Raw genomic sequence first — 18,204 nt, 5'->3', positions numbered from 1 at the left:
CACCATCGAAGCCAAAGACCACCACCCAGCTCCGGAGTCCTAGGCATCATGGGTGCTCTCATCATTTCTCCGAGTCCCATTAGGTTCCGAATACAGCAGTGGCCGTGATTGAATTCCTGCAGCCGCTTCTCTGCCTCTGGGCCCCTGAACTGCTGATGGAGAACCCAAGACACGCACTGGCCCCCCAGCGTGCCATGGTCTGTGCCTCTGCTCAGTGCTCAGCATCAGAGCTTCTGTCTGACATTTGCTCGGGTCCCCCTCCCTCCAGCCGCACCTGTCAGGGTAGCCAGCGTCACATCTCACCCCACCCCCACCCCACCCTGTTACCAGGGAGGTGTCCTGCCTCCTGTGTCCCTCCCTCCTACTCTGGATCCTGGCCCCATCCCTGCTTGGGCCTCATTCCCCGTCCCCCCCCTTCTGCTTGCCTCCTTCCAGCCCAAGTACAGACACGCTGGTTGCCAGCTCCCCGCCTTGACCCTGCAGCTCGCCCTCCTTCCCATTCCATTTCCATCCTCTCCTCCACCACCAAGGTTCCGTAGAGACTGCCCGAGCTCTCCCGAACACTTTCACTTCTCTCCCCCCTGCAGGCCGCCCCGTTCCTCCGACAACGTGCTTCTCTCAAAGGGGCAAGTGGCCTTCGTGTGTTCCCGAAGGCAGTGTGATCAGTATGGGTGCGGGTGGTGCCCGTCCATGGGGTGCTTGTGAGGATGAAGCGAGGCCGTGTGCACACAGCACGTAGGACAGTGTCTGGAACGTTTAAGTCTCCGTCATTGCTGTAGTGATCATCGTGGCCCTTACCAGGTATTGCGCGGGGGCCTGTGTGTGCTTGGCTGCTTCACCCATCATCCTCAGAGGCAGAGGCTCAACTGTGTGTGGTCACGCTCCCAGTGACGAGTGCAGGGGCTGGGGCGGGCCAGGGCTTAGCCCCTGTCATTGAGCTGGAGGGGGGATACCGAGGACACCTGGGACTGCGCCCTCGGCTCTGGGTTAGGCAGCCCCTGTGCAGTCTGGCCAGCAGCCATGCTCTCACAGGGAGGAGAGGCTGCTCTCAGCAGCTTCTCCGCTCACAGTCCTCCCCTCTGGCTCCCTGTGCCTCCCTCCCTCCCTCCTTCGTCCACACAAGGCCCGGGCTGTCAGCACGGCCAGTGCAAGCCTGTCAGCAAGAGCCCGGGCACTGCCCCCTGGAGGACCCCTGCCTCAGCCTTTCCTCTCCTCCTTCAGCGTGGGCCTCCCTGCCTGTCAGACATGTCCTGCGTGTGGCTCCAGGCTGTCTGTGGCCACGGTCCCTAAGCAGGCCGAGGGGCAGTCGCTGGCAGTATTTCAGACTCGGGACGGGTTTGCTGTGGAACAACAGAGATGTCACAGGAAGCCTGGCCCTTTGGAGCAGGGAGATCCAAGTGTCCATGAGGAGCCCCAAGAAGGCAGGCAGCCCCCCAGACCTCCATGGAGGAGCAGAAATTTGGCCTGATTGGCCCAGCAGGATGTACACTGTGGAATCTGCCACCTGAGCTGCTCCTCCCGCTTCTAACCAGCAGGCATCTGCTGGACACCTGCTGTGTGCATGGCCGAGCACTAGAGGTGCCACATGCCCGGGCGGGGGCGGGGGGTACCGGGCAATGACACCAGCGTGCAGAGAGCACCCTGAAGACACAGTACACACAGAGCCACGGAGACCAGAGGGGCCTCCATCAGCCCCGGGTGGCTCAGGGAAGATTCTCACTGTTAAGAGGTAGAGATGCTGGGCTCTGCTTGAAGAAAGAGCAGAAATGGAGCCTGTGAATGAGAAGGGGAAGAGAGTTCCAGGCAAATGGAATAGCGAGTACAAAATCACGGAGGCATTCAGGAGCCTGGCAGGGGGGCGCCTGGGGGGCTCAGTGGTTGAGCATCTGCCTTCAGCCCAGGGCATGATCCCAGGGTCCTGGGATCGAGTCCTGCATCTGGCTCCCACAGGGAGCCTGCTCTCCCTCTGCCTGTGTCTCTGCCTCTCTCTCCGTGTCTCTCATGAATAAGTGAATAAAATCTTAAAAAAAAAAAAAAAAAGCCTGGCAGGTTGTAGAAACTCTACATAGGTGGTTAGGGCTAGTGCTCAAGGAAAAGGAGAAGGAGAGAGGGGATATCCGAGGCAGGTAGACAGGAGCCGGATCACAGTGGTTTCAGAAACCAGACCAAAGAGGTTAAAATTTATCCTCTAGTTAGCAGCTGCTGTCGGGAGAAACCCAGATCAAACTAATTGAAACACAAAGAAAATGTATTGGTCTATGTAACTATTAAGTTCAGGGACTGAACTCTCTCTGGGCCCAAGTGAATATAGGACCCAAACAGTGTCTTTCTCCCAATGTTTTGGTCCTGTGTTCATCTCAGTTGGCCTGTTCTGTAGACTATTTTTCTTTCTTCCTTTCTTTCTTTCTTTCTTTCTTTCTTTCTTTCTTTCTTTCTTTCTTTCTTTCTTTCTTTCTTTCTTTCTTCTTTCTTTCTTTCTTTCTTTCTTTCTTCTTTCTTTCTCTCTCTCTCTTTCTTTCTTTCTTCTTTCTTTCTCTCTCTCTCTCTCTCTCTCTCTCTTTCTTTCTTTCTTTTTCTTTTTTTTTTTTTAAAGATTTTATTTATTCATGAGAGACACAGAGAGAGGCAGAGACACAGGCAGAGGGAGAAGTAGGCTCCATGCGGGGAGCCCGATGTGGGACTCGATCCCCGGACCCCGGATCACGCCCTGAGCCAAAGGCAGATGCTCAACCACGGAGCCACCCAGGCATCCCTGTGCAAACCCTGTTCTTGGCTTACATGGTCATGACAACTCACTATCTCAGAGAAAAAAAGAAATTCCCTTGTCCTCCAATGTCCACGTATTAGACCTCAGAGAAGAATTTGATTCATTCCACATTATTGTGGTTCAAGGGGGTGAAGTACCCTGACTGGCCAGCCTAGGACATGCACTCGTTCGTCCCCGTAGCAGTGGTGGGGTCAGCTCAGTAGGACCATGCGGAATGAACCGTCAGATGGGCTTCCAGAAAAAGGGGGAAGGGATGCAGATACCCACTGCAAGGCGCCAACAAGAAAGAACATGAACTGAGCGCCCGAAGTTACCGGTGATGATCCGGATTGAAATTGGTCCTGACACAGCGTCAGGGCACCAGGCCAACTCTGACGCTGCTGACGCCCGCCCTGCCCTGGCCTTTTCTCTCCACTCAGAGTTTGTACCTCAGCTGCTTTATTTACACCGGTCAGTCGGAATGCACTTGCCCGGGCCTTCCTTCCTCACGCGCCACCCCACTTCCTGGGTGGGACCAGAGGGCAGATTCCCTGGGAGGGGGTTCCAGGCTGAGCTGCTCTGCCCGGGGTGGGTGCTGCTTCGCCCTGTCTGGCCTCAGCAGTACCTCACCTTGTCTTGAAGGGAAGATTCGCTTCTCTCCTATGCCTTTGCCTACACCACCCTTCTCCTGGAACAGCCTTCCCGACATTCTCTCCCAGGCTCATTTACTGGTCTTTCAAGACTCAGCTCAGTTTCGTTGTCATCTCCTTCACAAAGCTTCTCCTGTACCCTAGACCTCTCTTAGACCTAAGTCAGTCTGAGACCTTTGTACCCCTGCCTGTGTTACAAAACACACAGTGTGCAGATGTATTTTTTGATTATTTATTTACCTGTGTCTGCGATTACCTCCTGAAGGGAAAGACCAGGGTTAATTTTCCTTTAGGTCCCGAGCCAGCCCTCAACACAGGAGCTGGCACTCAGTAGGCAAGGAGGTGTTGGACAGGGTTGCGTTTTCCACTCTCGTCTAGTCCCACGCACGATATGGAGGCCAGAGCTTCGTGCTGATGCTTGGAACAGGGCTCCCTGGTTGCTGCCCGGTGTTCACCTTCTCGTCTCTGTGCTGCTTCTCCCTGGGCCTATGTCCACCTGCCGTACAGACTTACCATCTTCTCTCCTCCTCTTCTCCCTCTTTCTCAGGGGACCCATTCAAGTGGTGAGCAAGGGAGACACTCAGGAAGACTTTGGCAAGGCGTTTGAGAAGTGTGCATCTTGCCTGCATAGATGTATACCAAGGTCTCACTGTGCAAGGCCATTTGTGGTGGGGCTGCTGTAGCTAGATCTCAAATAAGACCAGGTAAATTCTAGAAAACCAGTGTCCCTCTGCTTTGTCCACCTTACCACCTCCCAGAACAGGCTCAAGGTTGATGAGTCTGTGGCGTTTTCCTTTCACCCTGCTGGATGACAGTCTCACTTTGTGGGGCCAAGGCCTGTAGCTGAATCTAACGGACTGATGTGTTCCGGTCCCTGGTCCTCAGGACCCACTACTGGGATCTGCCTTCCCTGTGTTCCCCAGACTGTTTGAGCTGCTCACAGTTCCTGGGGTGAGTAGCTAGCAGGCTAAACGGGCACAGATGGAGAGCTAAGGGTGTGCGTTACCCTAATCCAGCAAACCCACTTGTGGAGGCACTTTTTCAGTTTGGTTGATGGGACCAGGAGAGAGACGATACTCTGAGTCTGCTGGTGCCCACGTAAAACTACTCCCCCACCCTGATAGACCCAGTCGCCTTTCCTGCTGGTCTCTGAGTACAGGCTAAAGCGCTGGGCTTCCCGGAGTGGTTTAGGTTGTGTAGCCAGAGTTGGGGTCATTCACCTTCTATGCTGCACCTCAGTCACACCGCTGGCCATTGAATGAGCCAAGAGGCATCTTCAGAGGGTCCTGGGATGCCCTTCCAGCTGCTCAGAGTCTGTGGACGGGACAGCTTGTGGGTCCTGGGGTCACAGCCTTGCTATGAGAGCATTGGGGTCAGACCCACCCTTATCACGTGCCCTCCTAGAGCCACAAGTCTCCAAACTACTGTGCTCTGGGACCTAAGGAGGAAGGAGGAGCACATTCGAGCGCAGCCTCCCTCTCCTCCTTCCCCTGTTCCTTCTCACGCACTCACACACCCTCCTGAAACCAGATCCTGAGGCTGCCTCGCGTGCTGGAGCCCTGGGCTGGCAGGCTGGGGCCTGTCTGCCTGGAGCCGGCCCCACCCTCCCCTGCTACCCCCCAGGCCAGGGCAGGCAGGTCAGGCGTCCCACACACCAACCCCCGCTAGTCTGACCAGTCCTTCCGCACCTCAGAGGCCACCTCCGCCCTGGCCAGACCACCAAACTGGCACACTAGTCTCTGGACAGAAGCCCCTGGTTCTCTTCCAGGTGTAGCATGAGGCCAGGCCACCTGTAGAATTGACACAAACACACACACAGACATCACCGCTGCCATCACCCCGCCCTCATTTCCTGTTGTTTATGGCCCCTGGCTCAGCTTCCAAGGCCTCTGCGGGCACTGAGCCACCTGATGGGGGCTGAGCGATGTGCCCTGGAATCACTGCAGGAAGAGTAGAGCCTACCTGGGGGCATCGGGGAAGGCTGTCCCCGAGGGAATAGGATGTGAACCGAAAGAATAAGAAGGGATTTTCCAGGCAGAGAGAGACGGCAGGGGATCGGGGAATAGAGTGTGTGCGAATTGGGGCGGGGGGCACATTTCGGGCAGCGGCACTGCCTGTGTGAGTGCTCGCAGACCAGCATGTTCAGGGAGTCACAAATAGGGTGCCAGCAGTGGAACATAGCAGTAGTCTCAGAAGAGTAAATCCCAGTTACATTAGATTGAGGAGCAACTAGATGAGGGACCTGAGATAGCACATCCATTGGTCTTCCTGGAGGTTTTGCCAGGAAGAGAGAGAAAGAGAAAGAGAGAGAGAGAGAAAGGTGGGTAGCTAAAGGGGTATATGATCAGGGAGGTTTGTTGAGTGGGTTTGTGTGTCTCTCCCATAGGAGAGACCTGAGCTTGATTTATGCTTGGGGGAAACACAGCAAAGGGAACCATAGCCTGCTGGAGAGATCAGCCTGGGTGGGCCGAGGGATGGGGTAAGGAAGCAGGAAGCCGAGTGAGTTCCTATCTGAGTGTCCTGGTTGGGGCTGTGAAGTGAGAGAAGAGGTAATCTGTTTTGAGAAAGCTGGAAAGGATAGAGTGTGGACTTGGAGAAGAATTGGAATAGCAACTGAGCAAAGGTGAGGGTCCAAGGTTCAAGTCAATTCATGGAAGTGTGTCAGTGTGTGTGTGTTCTCGCAGCACTTAAAGTATAAAGAATACATGGCTGTAGGATTAGATTAATCTCTGGGATTTGCCTAATGAGTGGGACAGAAAGACAGTGGGACTGAGGGTATGGGGTCTTGGCAAGAAAGCAGTAAGAAATGGATGGGATTCTAGCCAGGAAAGAGATATAACCGGGGAATGAAGAGAATTTTTCTAAGACTCAGAATTCAGAAACAGTAAGGTAAAAGTTTAATAAATGTGACTAAATTTTTAAAAAATCTATTGCAAAAAATGTGGAGAGAAAAAGAAAGGAAGAAAACACCAGAAGCCAAGTAAATATTACTTTTTTAAATATTTTTTTAAATTTATTCATGATAGACACAGAGAGAGGCAGAGACACAGGCAGAAGGAGAAGCAGGCTCCATGCAGGGAGCCCGATGCGGGACTCGATCCCGGGACTCCAGGATCACGCCCTGGGCTGAAGGCAGGCGCCAAACCGCTGAGCCACCCAGGGATCCCGCCAAGTAAATATTAAATAAATAAGCAAACAAAGTAGGGGAAATATTTGTAATTGCGTCTCTGAGGTTTATATATTTGATATATGCAGACCTTCAAAAAACAAAGATTGGTAGCTAATGCTGTGGTGGTGATCATAATGCAGTATAGACGTGTATCAAGTCAACACCTTGTACATCTTACACAATGACATAAATTATATGTCAAAAAAGCTGGGAGAGGGGCACCTGGGTGGCTCAGTCGGTTAAGCATCTGCCTTCAGCTCAGGTCATGATCCCAGGGTCCTGGGATTGAGCCCTGCATCAGTCTCCCTGCTCAGCAGGGAGCCTGCCTCTTCCTCTCCCCCTGCTTGTGCACTCATGCTCTTGCTCTCTCTCTGTCAAATAAATAAATAGAAGCTTAAAAAAAAAAAAAAAGCTGGGAGAAAAGAAAGAAGAGACTGATAACCCTGTAGAAAAATGAGCAAGAGATAGAAACAAAGCTAACAGAAAAAGAGCTGTAGATGACCTCTTTCTATATATAATAATGTGCAGTTTCACTTACAATAAAACAAATACAAATTAAAACAACACAGATACTGTCTTTCTCCTATCAGCCAAGCAGAATTGAAATGTTTGGCAGTGTGCTTTCATACTGTTGCTGGTGGGCACTGCGACACAGCATGATCCCCACAGAGGGTAATCTGGCAATATGGAGCAAAATTACTTATTGCATTTTCCCTTTGACCCGACTGACCCACTTCAAGGAATCTATTCCAAAGATAAATTGGCAAAGAGAAAAGACATATACATGAAGTTTTTCATTGTAACTGCTGCTGGTAGAACCCACTTTACAAAAGACTGCCTCAACCCAGGGGACTAACTGAATAATATTATCAAGTCTGTAATTCTATATGCTGCTGCGGAGTGCTCATCACAATATATTATAGGGCAAAAAACCACAAAAAAACAACAACCCAAACTCTCAGTAGGCAAAACAGTATATATAATAGGCTATCATTTTATCGAATAAAGAAGGGAATAGTAAAATACACTTTTCACACACACCTGTGTTATGATAAATGCTTACATCAAAAAAATGACAAAGGAAGGATAAAATAAAAATGAATTCATTATAGGAATAATACTAATCTGAATAAAATAAAAATAAAGTGAGTTTAATAATAAAATATAAATACTACATGAGAATAGAAGCAACAGGAGCCAGACACAGAGATAAATGTTAGACTCCTCTGAATATATCTTGTTTTGTGAATTTAGTTTTGGCACTGTGTAAAGTTTTATATCATCATAAAACAAAATTAAATTAAAGTGAAGTATAAGCAACTCCTTAAAAGCAAAAGCAAAATTGAACAAATGAACTTAACTATGTATCATTGGTGAATTAAACTCAGCAGAATTATTTCAAGAGGCAAAAGCAAAGTCATTTGTCTGTACTTCTCTAGTAGGGCATACTTGAAGCAGAAAGAATTGTAAAGAAACTTTAAATTATTTTTAGTAATGATAGTGTTAATAATGTTATTCTGAAACTACTATATTTTCTTCATGTACCTGTATGTGTGTATTTATTAAAGCAAATAAGCAATTGTGTTAATGTCACTATAAACAAGAATGTCTACTTAATTGAAAATAGATACAAATATAAAATAAAGGAAGTTTGGATAGATGACTTTTATGGCATATGAATTCTATCTCAGTGAAGCTATTAAACAAGAGAAAGAAAGTACAAATCTTGTCATCCTGAATTTGGACTGGAATACTAGTACAAATGCATGATGTACTTTTTCTTTAAAAAATTATTTCCTGACTTTGTCCCCCTGAAAAGGTCTGGGGAAAATGACTAACCCTAGCAACTGAGTGACCTAGCCATTGAGAAGGTGGTCTCTAAATACCATTTCCAATGAAAAGGAACCAGGGTTCCTTGGAAAATGACCAACTCCAGGTAGGAGGCAAGAAATGTACAGGACATGGGAATCCCTGGGTGGCTCAGCGGTTTGGCATCTGCCTTCAGCCCAGGGCATGATCCTGGAGTCCTGGGATCAAGTCCCACTCCGGGCTTCCTGCATGGAGCCTGCTTCTCCCTCTGCCTGTGTCTCTGCCTCTCTCTCTGTGTATGTCTTTCATGAATAAATACATAAGGTCTTTAAAAAAAAAAATGTACAGGACAGCATGCGTGGGTGACTCAAGGGCTGAGTGTCTGTCTTCAGCTCAGGGTGTGATCCCGGGGTCCTGGGATCGAGTCCCACATTGGGCACCCTGCAGGGAGCCTGCTTTTCCCTCTGCCTGTGTCTCTGCCTCTCTCTCTCTCTATCATGAATAAATAAAATGTGATTCTTCTTTTGACTTTTTTAAAAGTGATTTTCTTAAAGTTACTCTTTTTTCTTCTTCTTTTTAAGGTTTTTATTTATTCATTCATGATAGACAGAAAGAGGCAGAGACACAGGCAGAGGGAGAAGCAGGCTCCATGCAGGGAGCCCAACATGGGACCGGATCCTGGGTCTCCAGGATCACACCCTGGGCTGATAGAGGCGCCAAACCACTGAGCCACCCAAGATGCCCGAATAAATAAAAATCTTAAAAAAAAAAAAAAAAGAATCACTTTTAAAAATTAGATTTTATTTATTTATTCATGATAGAGAGAGAGGCAGAGACACAGGCAGAGGGAGAAGCAGGCTCCATCCAGGGAACCCAATGTGGGACTCGATTCCAGGACCCTGGGATCACGCCCTGAGCTGAAGGCAGACACTCAGCCCTTGAGCCACCCAGGCGTCCCAAATAAAATATTGAAAGAAAGAGAGAGAGAGAGAGAGAGAGAGAAGAAGAAGAAGAAGAAGAAGAAGGAGGAGGAGGAGGAGGAGGAGGCGGAGAAGAAGGAAGGAAGGAAGGAAGGAAGGAAGGAAGGAAGGAAGGAAGGAAGGAAGGAAGGAAGGAAGGAAGGAAGGAAGGAAGGAAAAAAAAGAAAAGAAAAGAAAAGGAAAAGAAAAAAAAAAGAAAAGAAAAGAGAAATGTACAGGATGAACCTGGGACATCTTTACATACTGGGCAGCAAGGCTGTTTTCTCATATTATTGGGGTGTGTCAAAAGGATTCAAGAGCCAAGATGAAAAGGCCAAAGAGAGAAGAAGAATGAGGAGGAAACCTATCGATTTATTTATTTATTTTTAAGATTTTATTTATGTATTCATGAGAGACACAGAGAGGCAGAGACACAGGCAGAGGGAGAAGCAGGCTCCATGCAGGGAGCCCAACATGGGACTCAATCCTGGGACTCCAGGATCACGCCCTGGGCTGAAGGCAGACGCCAAACCGCTGAGCCACCAAGGGATCCCCAAATCTATCGATTTAAAAGAGACTAGAGACAAGCCCAATTCAGTGTGTGGATCATGCTTTCATTCTGATCTAAATAACCAACTATTAAAAGAAGCAACAACAGCAAACAGTAATGAGAAATCTGAAACTATTTGTTGCTATTAAGAAATTATAGTGTTTTAGGTGTGATAATGGCTTTAAGAGGAGTTGTTTAGGTGTGGTTATGGTTTTTAAGGTTGGCCTTATCTTTTAGAAACTAATACTAAAGTATTTCATGGATAAAATGGCAGGATCTCTGGGAGTTTCCAAAATAATACAAAAAGAGAGTAGAGGGAGTACAAGAGAAACAAAATTGACCATGACCACTGATTCTGGATCTGGGTAACACGTCCATCCATGAAGGTTCACTGTTTTCTCTTTTCAACTTTTGTGCATGTTTGAAATCTCCCATAATACAAAGTTTTAAAAATATATCCCCAGGAGGAAAAAAGAATACCCTTTGCACAAAGGTGCACCCAACTAGCAGAAAGAAATGTTAGAGGAGGCTGGCTCCATCTGTCAAAGAATAAAGAAGGTCTACAAAATAAGCAACTGAAACATGAAGACCCAATAAAAGAACAAGGTGAAAATGACAATGTTTAAAACCAGATAATAAAAATAAATAAATGAGTTCTACACTGGAGGCAAAGGTTTTTATTAAGAAATGCTTATCAGACTCCTGTAATGCTTTTTGCCAGGATCTCTCCCACGATTTTTTTTTTTTCTTTTTTTTCTCCTTACTTACTGACTTCATCAGCTCTAGCTGCTATAACGAACTACCATAGGCTGGGCTTCTCAACAACAGAAATGTATTTTCTCACAGTTCTGGAGGCCGAACTCTGAGATCATGGTACCAGTGTGGTGGGGTCCTGATGAGAGTGTCTTCAGGTTCAGATGACTGGCTTCTCCTTGTATCCTCCTATGGTGGAAGGAGAGCTGGTTAGCGCTCTGGCCTCTTCTTATAAGAGCACTAACCCCACTCGTGAAGACTACCGTCATGACCCAGTGACCTCCCAAAGGTCCCTACCAGCAAACACTATCATGTTAGGGATGAAATTACAGCATATGAATTTGAGGGATCACAGGCATTCAACCTGTAACACTAATATTGGAACTTACACTTTTTCTTGGTCCTATTTTCACTTGTGTGTCCTTGTACATTGGATCATTGGGAGTCAACTTGGGTCAGTTACCAGCAGCTTACTGTTTTTGTTGTTTGATCTAGTCTTTGTGTGTTAGGAGAAAGTTGCGTCTATTTGCATAGCAATGTTCTCATTATTATAAAGTGAATGAAGAGTCTACAGAGCTCAGTGCAGATATATACACAAACACAATCCTTTGTGTTTTAGGATTATGAGTATTTTTTACTTACTTGTGTTTTGTGTGCACCCCTTAGTATTCTCCCCCCAAAATGAACACTTACTACAAGCTACGCCAAAAATAAGGTTTTTTTAAAGATTTTATTTATTTATTCATGAAAGACAGAGAGAGAAAGAGAGAGGCAGAAACACAGGCAGAAGGAGAAGCAGGCTCCATGCAGGGAGCCCAATGTAGGACTCAATCCTGGGACTCCAGGATCACACCCTGGGCCGAAGGCAGGTGCCAAACCACTGGGCCACCCAGGGATCCCCAATAAGGAGTTTTTTTAAAGTAAAAATTAACGTAATGAACTTTCTCATCAACTGAAAAACACAGGGAAAGGAGAAGAAAAGGAAAAAAAAAATATGTTGAGAACGTTTGGCCAGATCTTAAGAGATTTTATTAGCATATAACATCCAGTACATATTGGGAAGCAGATAAAATCTTGTCCAGGCCTGGCTGAGAGACTTTGCAAACATTTTTCATCAGCTCAGTCCTGACACAAGAGGAAAGGTTCTTGGTGTGGGCTTATCCAGGGACTGGTTTCCTTTGCTGGTACACCTAAGCTGTGGCCAGCATCCTCAGTGCCTCTGGAAAACATCAAATATATTAATGTACTTAGATTTGTTATACCAGGTATGAGAAACATGCGTGACCCCCGTACACAGAAGGGAAGCGTGCTAACTCCTAAGTCCAAAGGAGGGCTGCTCGGCAGGGAGTGGCCTCTGTGCTATCAGGTATTGACAACTTCTTCCCAGCTGTGAGTGATGGGGGAGGGAGCAGGACTGCAAGTTTTCTGCCTCCTTCAAGTTCCCTTGAAAATCTCTAATAATATTCCTCCTGGGTAGGGTGATTATAATGGTTAGTGGGATGGAAATGAGAAGGGTTTGCTTGAGTCGGAGTACATTCAGAGGGCTCAGTTCTAGGTCCGGGGCTTGGAGGCCATTCTCTTCCCATCTTCAGGTTTTCAGTGGCTGATTCAGGTTGAGTTAGAAATGCAGAGACGGAGCCAAGGCCTAGGCCTCCGTACCTTCCTCCTTGGCCAGCAAGGCCCCAAGCAGGCTCCGCAGAAGAATCAACACACAATAGACGATCAGGTGCTGGCCGTCTTCGGGGCCTCCAGGGTTCCTGAGAAAGGCCTCAAAACCAGGATGCCAGGTTCCATGCGAGGCTCATTGTCCGAGCATCCCTGAAGACCTTTGTGTCTCCTGTTGCTCTCCCCTCCGTCCTCGCTGCCTTCTCTGTCCCTTCTTACTTCCCAAAGCCTGCACCCCGGCTTGCCCATGCCCTGGCTTTCCCCGGAAAAGCGAAACTTTCTTTTCCCTTCTCAACTCAGCATCTCCCTGCAAGATACCCCCTCCCCTTACGCACATACCCCTCCCTCAGCTCCTGAGGAGGGTAGCATTCTCTCATCCTTGTCTCTGGCAGGCTCCTATCTGTGTGAGGCCTCCTCTCAGGCCTGCCTCCCAGCCACAGGATGCTCCGGTTTTTTTCTTCTCTACCAAACATCTGCTCCTGTGGCTGTTCTCCTTCTCACTGTGGCCATGAATTCTCCTTCCTCCTCATGCTGGGTGGCCACCTCCCAGAATTCTCTCCAAAACTCTGTTCCCAGGCACCAGCTTTCTTCGGGTCTCCTTCTCACCTGGCCAGCGTGTTGTCTCCGGGTTCCCAGACTGCAGGCACAGTGTGGGCAGCGGTGGCTGGTGGGTATGTGCCTAGGTCGCCTGCCAGAGAGCTTGCAGTGTGCAACTCCATCCGGGCCAAGTGGGAGCTTGCCTCTCCACCCCTGTAGCTGGCCGCGGAGGAACCGGCCAGACCTGCCCCCTTCAACTCAGGCTCCACTGGACAAGATGGGTCAGATGCCACAGCTTCCCGCAGACCAAGGGTAGGGAGGGCGTGCTGGACTGTGAAGGTGCTCCCAGCAGATCCACTGCCCACACAGATGTACTGAGGAGCCCATCTGAACTCCATCTTGTTGTATTTGGGGATCCTCAACAGCCCTATTTTATTCCAGGTTCTCCAAGCCAGCACCCATGTTCCTGGATGACTCTTTCCGCAAGTGGGCTAGGATTCGGGAGTTTGTGCCGCCTTTTGGGATCAAAGGTCAAGGTAGGTTGGGAACCCTGGCCCACTCTGTATTAACATGTCATCCCTCAGCCTGTGTCCCTGCACTCAGGGCAAGGCTATACCCTCAGAAGTCCCCATGCTGGGGATCCACCCCTCTCCTTCCGTCTTCTGCCTTCCTTTCTTCTAAACTTCAATGGACTGTTTGTTTACTCAGAGCCCACCACTCGGCCAGAGCCAGGCACACAACAGTGGAGTGGACAACACAGTCCTGTGCCTTAAAAAAGCTCCAGTCTAAAAAAAAAGAAAAAAGAAAAAAAAAGCTCCAGTCTAGTAGAGACACAGATACTTAGAGTGCAGGACAGTAAGGGCTCTGACACGGAAAGAGCACAATGAGATCACAGGACAGGATGCCAGGGACATCCGTGCTGGAGTATCCCTGAGAAGACAGAGGCCATCCCCCACAAAGACTCCAGGCTCCTCCATCACCTCCTCCTTACCCCGGTCCCCCCTCCAGTCCTTTCCTACCCTGTCCAAGGCTCACCTGTCCCTTGTGCCCTCAGGACTGTCCCCTTCCATTGCCTTAGGGACCTTGGCCATGCAGCTCCCTCCTGACTGAAGACTTTCTAGCCCCTGACAGTTTGACAGTTCTGTTGTCAAGTTCCTGCATGGTAGGGATTGGGCTTTATGGTCAGACACTGAAGGATCAGATCTCAGTACTACTTCTTTACTAGCTGTGACCTTGGACATGTTCCTTAACCTGCCTGTGCTTTAGTGTCTTCATCAGTTACATGGGGAAAATAATCCCATTGTATTAGGTTGTGGCCAGACTTACATAAGAGCACCGTTGAAGGGGTGATATCATTTGGCCAGGGGACTCAAACATACCTGAATTTGCCACTTAGTGAGTCCACCCCTCCCTGAGAAGAAGACAGTGACCAGCAAAAGGACACTCAAGAACAGGAATTTCAACCTCAGACCCCCAAGGACAAATCTAATGGGTAGAACTCCTTTTTACTGGGCACAGGTGTCTCAGCAGCCTACTCTTTTCCTAAATCCTCACTCTGATCCTGTTAAACTACGAAGGCCTGAGAAGGCTGGTACACAGCCCATTGGCCAGCAAGAGGAGAGCACCTACTAATTCATACTCTTCTGCTAAAGTCCCCTCCTAGGAAACAAAAACCTAAGCCATATCCTCGACTTTGGCCAATTAGTAGCAATATTGCTTTTTTGTTAGAGGTGAAATGGGAGGTGGGAAAAGGAGGGGGTCTGTGGCCCCATCTTGTAAAAAAAAAACCACAGGGTTGTTACTTTTAAGTTGGGAGGCAGTGTTTCTTTATGTGGAATATTTCAGTCATATAAAAAAGAATGAAGACGAAAACCGTGAGCAACCACGTATTGTGTCCCCAGCTTAAGGAATAAAACAGGAGATATAATCAAAGCTCTGTGTGGCCTTTTCTGTTCCCTGCCCCTCCTTCTCAGGAGACCATTGGCCTGGTTGGGGGGTTACTATTCCAAAGCCTGTTTATCTATGTCTGTGACATATTTATATGTCCATTGAAAATAAGGCACTGTTTTTACATGTTTTTACATTTTACAAATAATATTATATGTATACGTATGTATATGTGTGTGTGTTTCAAATTATTATTTTTTTTTTGCTTATGCTTTTCAGGATTATCTGTATTAGTACATGTGGCCCAAGGTCACTTTTTTATTTGTTTTTACTGCTGCGTAGTACTCTGGGTTCCACATTTAATCTGTCTTCCTTTGAACATTTAGCTTGCCTCCAGCATTTTGCTATTATGAACAGCTCCACAGCGAACCTTCTTGCACAAGTTTCCTTAAACAAATGTAGGAACATTCAGATGCTATCTGCCTAGGAGGAGACTTGCAAGATCTTAGTCTGTGCACATCCACATCTCTGCTCAGCGTTACTAAGATGCTCTCCACTATGGTTGCACTGATTTACTTACTTTTACCTCCAGATCTCTATGTATATTATCTTTTTATCTTCCCAATGACTCTGCCGGAATAGGAATTACCATCTTCACTTGAAAGATGGGGAACTAAAACGCAAAGAAAGTACATGATTTATCTAAGGTCACAGAGCTCTGAGGTAGCACAGCTAGGATTTGACTCCAAAGCCAGTATCTTTACATGTTATATTACAATGTTCTCCTTATGCCTGAGTTTGAAAGAGGAGTAAGTCACCATAGGCAAAGCCTGAGGCCAAGAAGTAGGAGGTCTGGCTAGTGGTCACAGGATCTGAGAACACAGAGGTCCTGGGCCCTTGCTGAGGGCTGCCTGAGTGGAGTGCAGGTGGGCAGATCCCAGGCCTCGGGTTGGAGAGCGAAGGAGGCAGAGACAGGTGGGCAAGGCCAAGATTGAAGATGGGCAGTGCTAGAGGGGGAAGTGAGGGGAAGCCGGTATCAGAAAGTGGCAAAGGGGTCTGACTCGGGAGCTGGTGGGCCCACTTGAGCTCTTCATCATCGCTGGCCTCCTCACTCGCTCTCTGGTGTCTCCTCACTGGGGGCACGGAGGCAAGCCGAGCATGGTCTCTGTCCCTGAGCAGGTCTCAGGCCGGGGATCCGTGTCCTGGGGCCTGACCACAAGCCTCGGGAAGCCGGAGGAGGCATCCCAGAAAGGGCTGGGGAGCCCTGGGGGAGAAAGCGCACGTCCATACTGGAGACTGGTTCCAGGCAGAGCCGAGTGCACCTGCCCGTTCCCCTGCCTGCATCTCGTTCCTCAGGGAGAAAGCTGGGCCAGTGGCCCAGCCAAACCTTGTGCCAGAGCTCCCTCTCCCCACCCTCACCTCCACCTCCACCCTACATGGGAGCATGTGCCTCCTGAATGTCATCCGCAAACACTTCATGGGGATGCCCGTGACCCTCTAACAGTAACCTCCCTCCTCTGTCCACAGACAATCTGATCAAAGCCATCTTGTCAGTCACCAAAGAGTACCGCCTGACCCCTGCCTTGGACAGGTGAGCCGCTCCCTACCCACCCTCCCGCCCCTCAGCTGCCTGGCATGCTCAGAGATGCCGAGGCCCTGCCAGCTTAGCCTGGACACGAGCACATTCTCCAGCATGTCCACAGATGTGCACACACAGCACACATGCTGGGGTGGTGAGCAGATCAGTGGGGCCATCCGGTGCTGGCCTGCACCCCCTGGACCGTCAGCACTTGGCAACGTGTTTCAGTCTTCAGTCCTCAGCCAGCAGAGGTCTGAGGGTAAGAAGGGCAGGCCAGGCACTGGGCTGAGATCAGCCCAGCAGTGGGGCTGAAGGACAGGGTGGAGAAGGCAGCTGAGGGGGCAGGGCTTACACGCAGGAGACGGTGACAGCTGAGGAGCCCACCGCCCCTGGGTGCGGAAGCCCCAGGTGGGAGAAGCAAAATAAGTAGGGCTCTCTGGTGGCTAATGGGAGCCTGGGGGCTTCTGAGCTGAATATAAGCCCACCCTTGGGTCCTGGAGCCTCCAGGCCTGTCCTCTCTGCTTCCCTCTCTGGCACAGCCTTCAAATCAGCCCACTTTGCCCTCTTTCTTGAACTCCACTAATCCTTGGGGAGCCTTGAGCCTAGAATGCCATCTTACCAGAGGCCCCTTCCTCACCACCCCAGAACTAACGTCCTTGCCCCTTCCACAGCGACACTTTCCTGGAGAATCTCTGGGACTAGGGCTGTCCGAGAGTCCCAAGTGGCCCAGCTACCGACAGTATGGCTTTGGCCTCAGAATGCTGCCTGAAGCCCATTGGTCTTCCCCCATCCCAGCCTGCATCTGGCCAAAGGCATGAGGTCACGGGCCCAAGGGGTAGGGAGAAGGAGCCCTGGCGGACAGCTCTCCAGGGGTCTCTGCCTCTCTCCCCTCAGCCTCAGCTGCCGCCGCTGCATCATCGTGGGCAACGGAGGTGTCCTAGCCAACAAGTCTCTGGGGTCACGAATTGATGACTATGACATTGTGGTCAGGTGAGCTCCCCAAACAGCAGTGCCTCAGGCACCTGAGGGTCCTGGCCCGAACCCTCGTCCCTGAGTCCACTGAGAACTATCTGTCCATCTGGCTAGTCGGACTGGAGGTCAGCAGAAGCCTAGAGAAGAACCCTGGTCGGAGGGCTCTAGAAAGCTAGGTGGCTCCAGGTGACCTGGTGGCTTCAGGTGACCTGGCTCCCTATTCTCTGCACCTGGGGAATTCTGGGGTCAGAGTGGCTCCCCAGACACAAGCCCACAGACTACACACAGCGAGCCCAGGGCAGGCTCTGACTGGGCCTGCTCTCTGTAGACTGAACTCCGCACCAGTGAAAGGCTTTGAGAAGGACGTGGGCAGCAAAACTACACTGCGCATCACCTACCCTGAGGGCGCCATGCAGCGGCCTGAGCAATATGAACGCGATTCTCTATTTGTCCTCGCTGGCTTCAAGTGGCAGGACTTCAAGTGGTTGAAGTACATCGTCTACAAGGAGAGAGTGGTGAGCTCCCCCTGCACCAGCTCCTTCCCCTCTTGCCCTGTCCTTGCCTGGCTTCCAGGTCAGCCCCTTCCCCTGAACCCCACAAAGAACCAGTAGGAACCTTTCAAAAGAAGCATTAATGACACAAAGCTGAAAGACACTCAAACTCAGACCAAGGGACAGAGAGGCCAGGGGATGCCAGAGGGCACTGGTGTGGACTCCAGGAGCTGCTAAGCTTGATACCTGCCACCTGCCCGGATGCCCAGAGTGCGAGTTCTCTTTCAGCCTTCCCTAGCCAGACCATGGGTCTGCAGCAGCCCCTGCAGGCCCTTCCCTGGCCTCAGGTCCCCCTGGAAGGACCGCTTTTATCTGGCTAGCCCCAGCTTCACTCCTACTCTTCCTCCTCCCCTGCTCTGACCTTGTAGTGTCCCCCA

At 49.7% G+C, this 18,204-nt stretch overlaps 1 protein-coding gene and 1 long non-coding RNA gene across 14 annotated transcripts in view; one reads left to right on the top strand and one right to left on the bottom strand.

Annotated features, from left to right (window-relative positions):
• ST3GAL3 (ST3 beta-galactoside alpha-2,3-sialyltransferase 3) overlaps positions 1 to 18,204 on the top strand; it is a 198,832-nt gene that overhangs the window by 157,988 nt on the left and 22,640 nt on the right. For all 13 annotated transcript variants that reach the window (XM_072772568.1, XM_072772563.1, XM_072772557.1 and 10 more), the window contains 4 exons: positions 13,280 to 13,374; positions 16,253 to 16,316; positions 17,199 to 17,294; positions 17,605 to 17,791. In XM_072772568.1, the coding sequence (XP_072628669.1) occupies positions 13,280 to 13,374; positions 16,253 to 16,316; positions 17,199 to 17,294; positions 17,605 to 17,791 (442 nt within the window). The remainder of the gene's footprint in view (positions 1 to 13,279; positions 13,375 to 16,252; positions 16,317 to 17,198; positions 17,295 to 17,604; positions 17,792 to 18,204) is intronic.
• Positions 11,643 to 16,332, bottom strand: LOC140602683 (uncharacterized). Its single transcript, XR_012005588.1, has 2 exons — positions 13,874 to 16,332; positions 11,643 to 11,855 (listed from the first exon to the last, which is right to left on the bottom strand). It is a non-coding gene; the product is annotated as an uncharacterized lncRNA (long non-coding RNA).

The sequence above is a fragment of the Canis lupus genome, chromosome 13 (assembly GCF_048164855.1).
Source record: "Canis lupus baileyi chromosome 13, mCanLup2.hap1, whole genome shotgun sequence".
NCBI lineage: Eukaryota > Metazoa > Chordata > Mammalia > Carnivora > Canidae > Canis > Canis lupus.
Note: the sequence above shows the minus strand (reverse complement) of the source record. Positions and strands in the feature narration are given on the sequence as shown.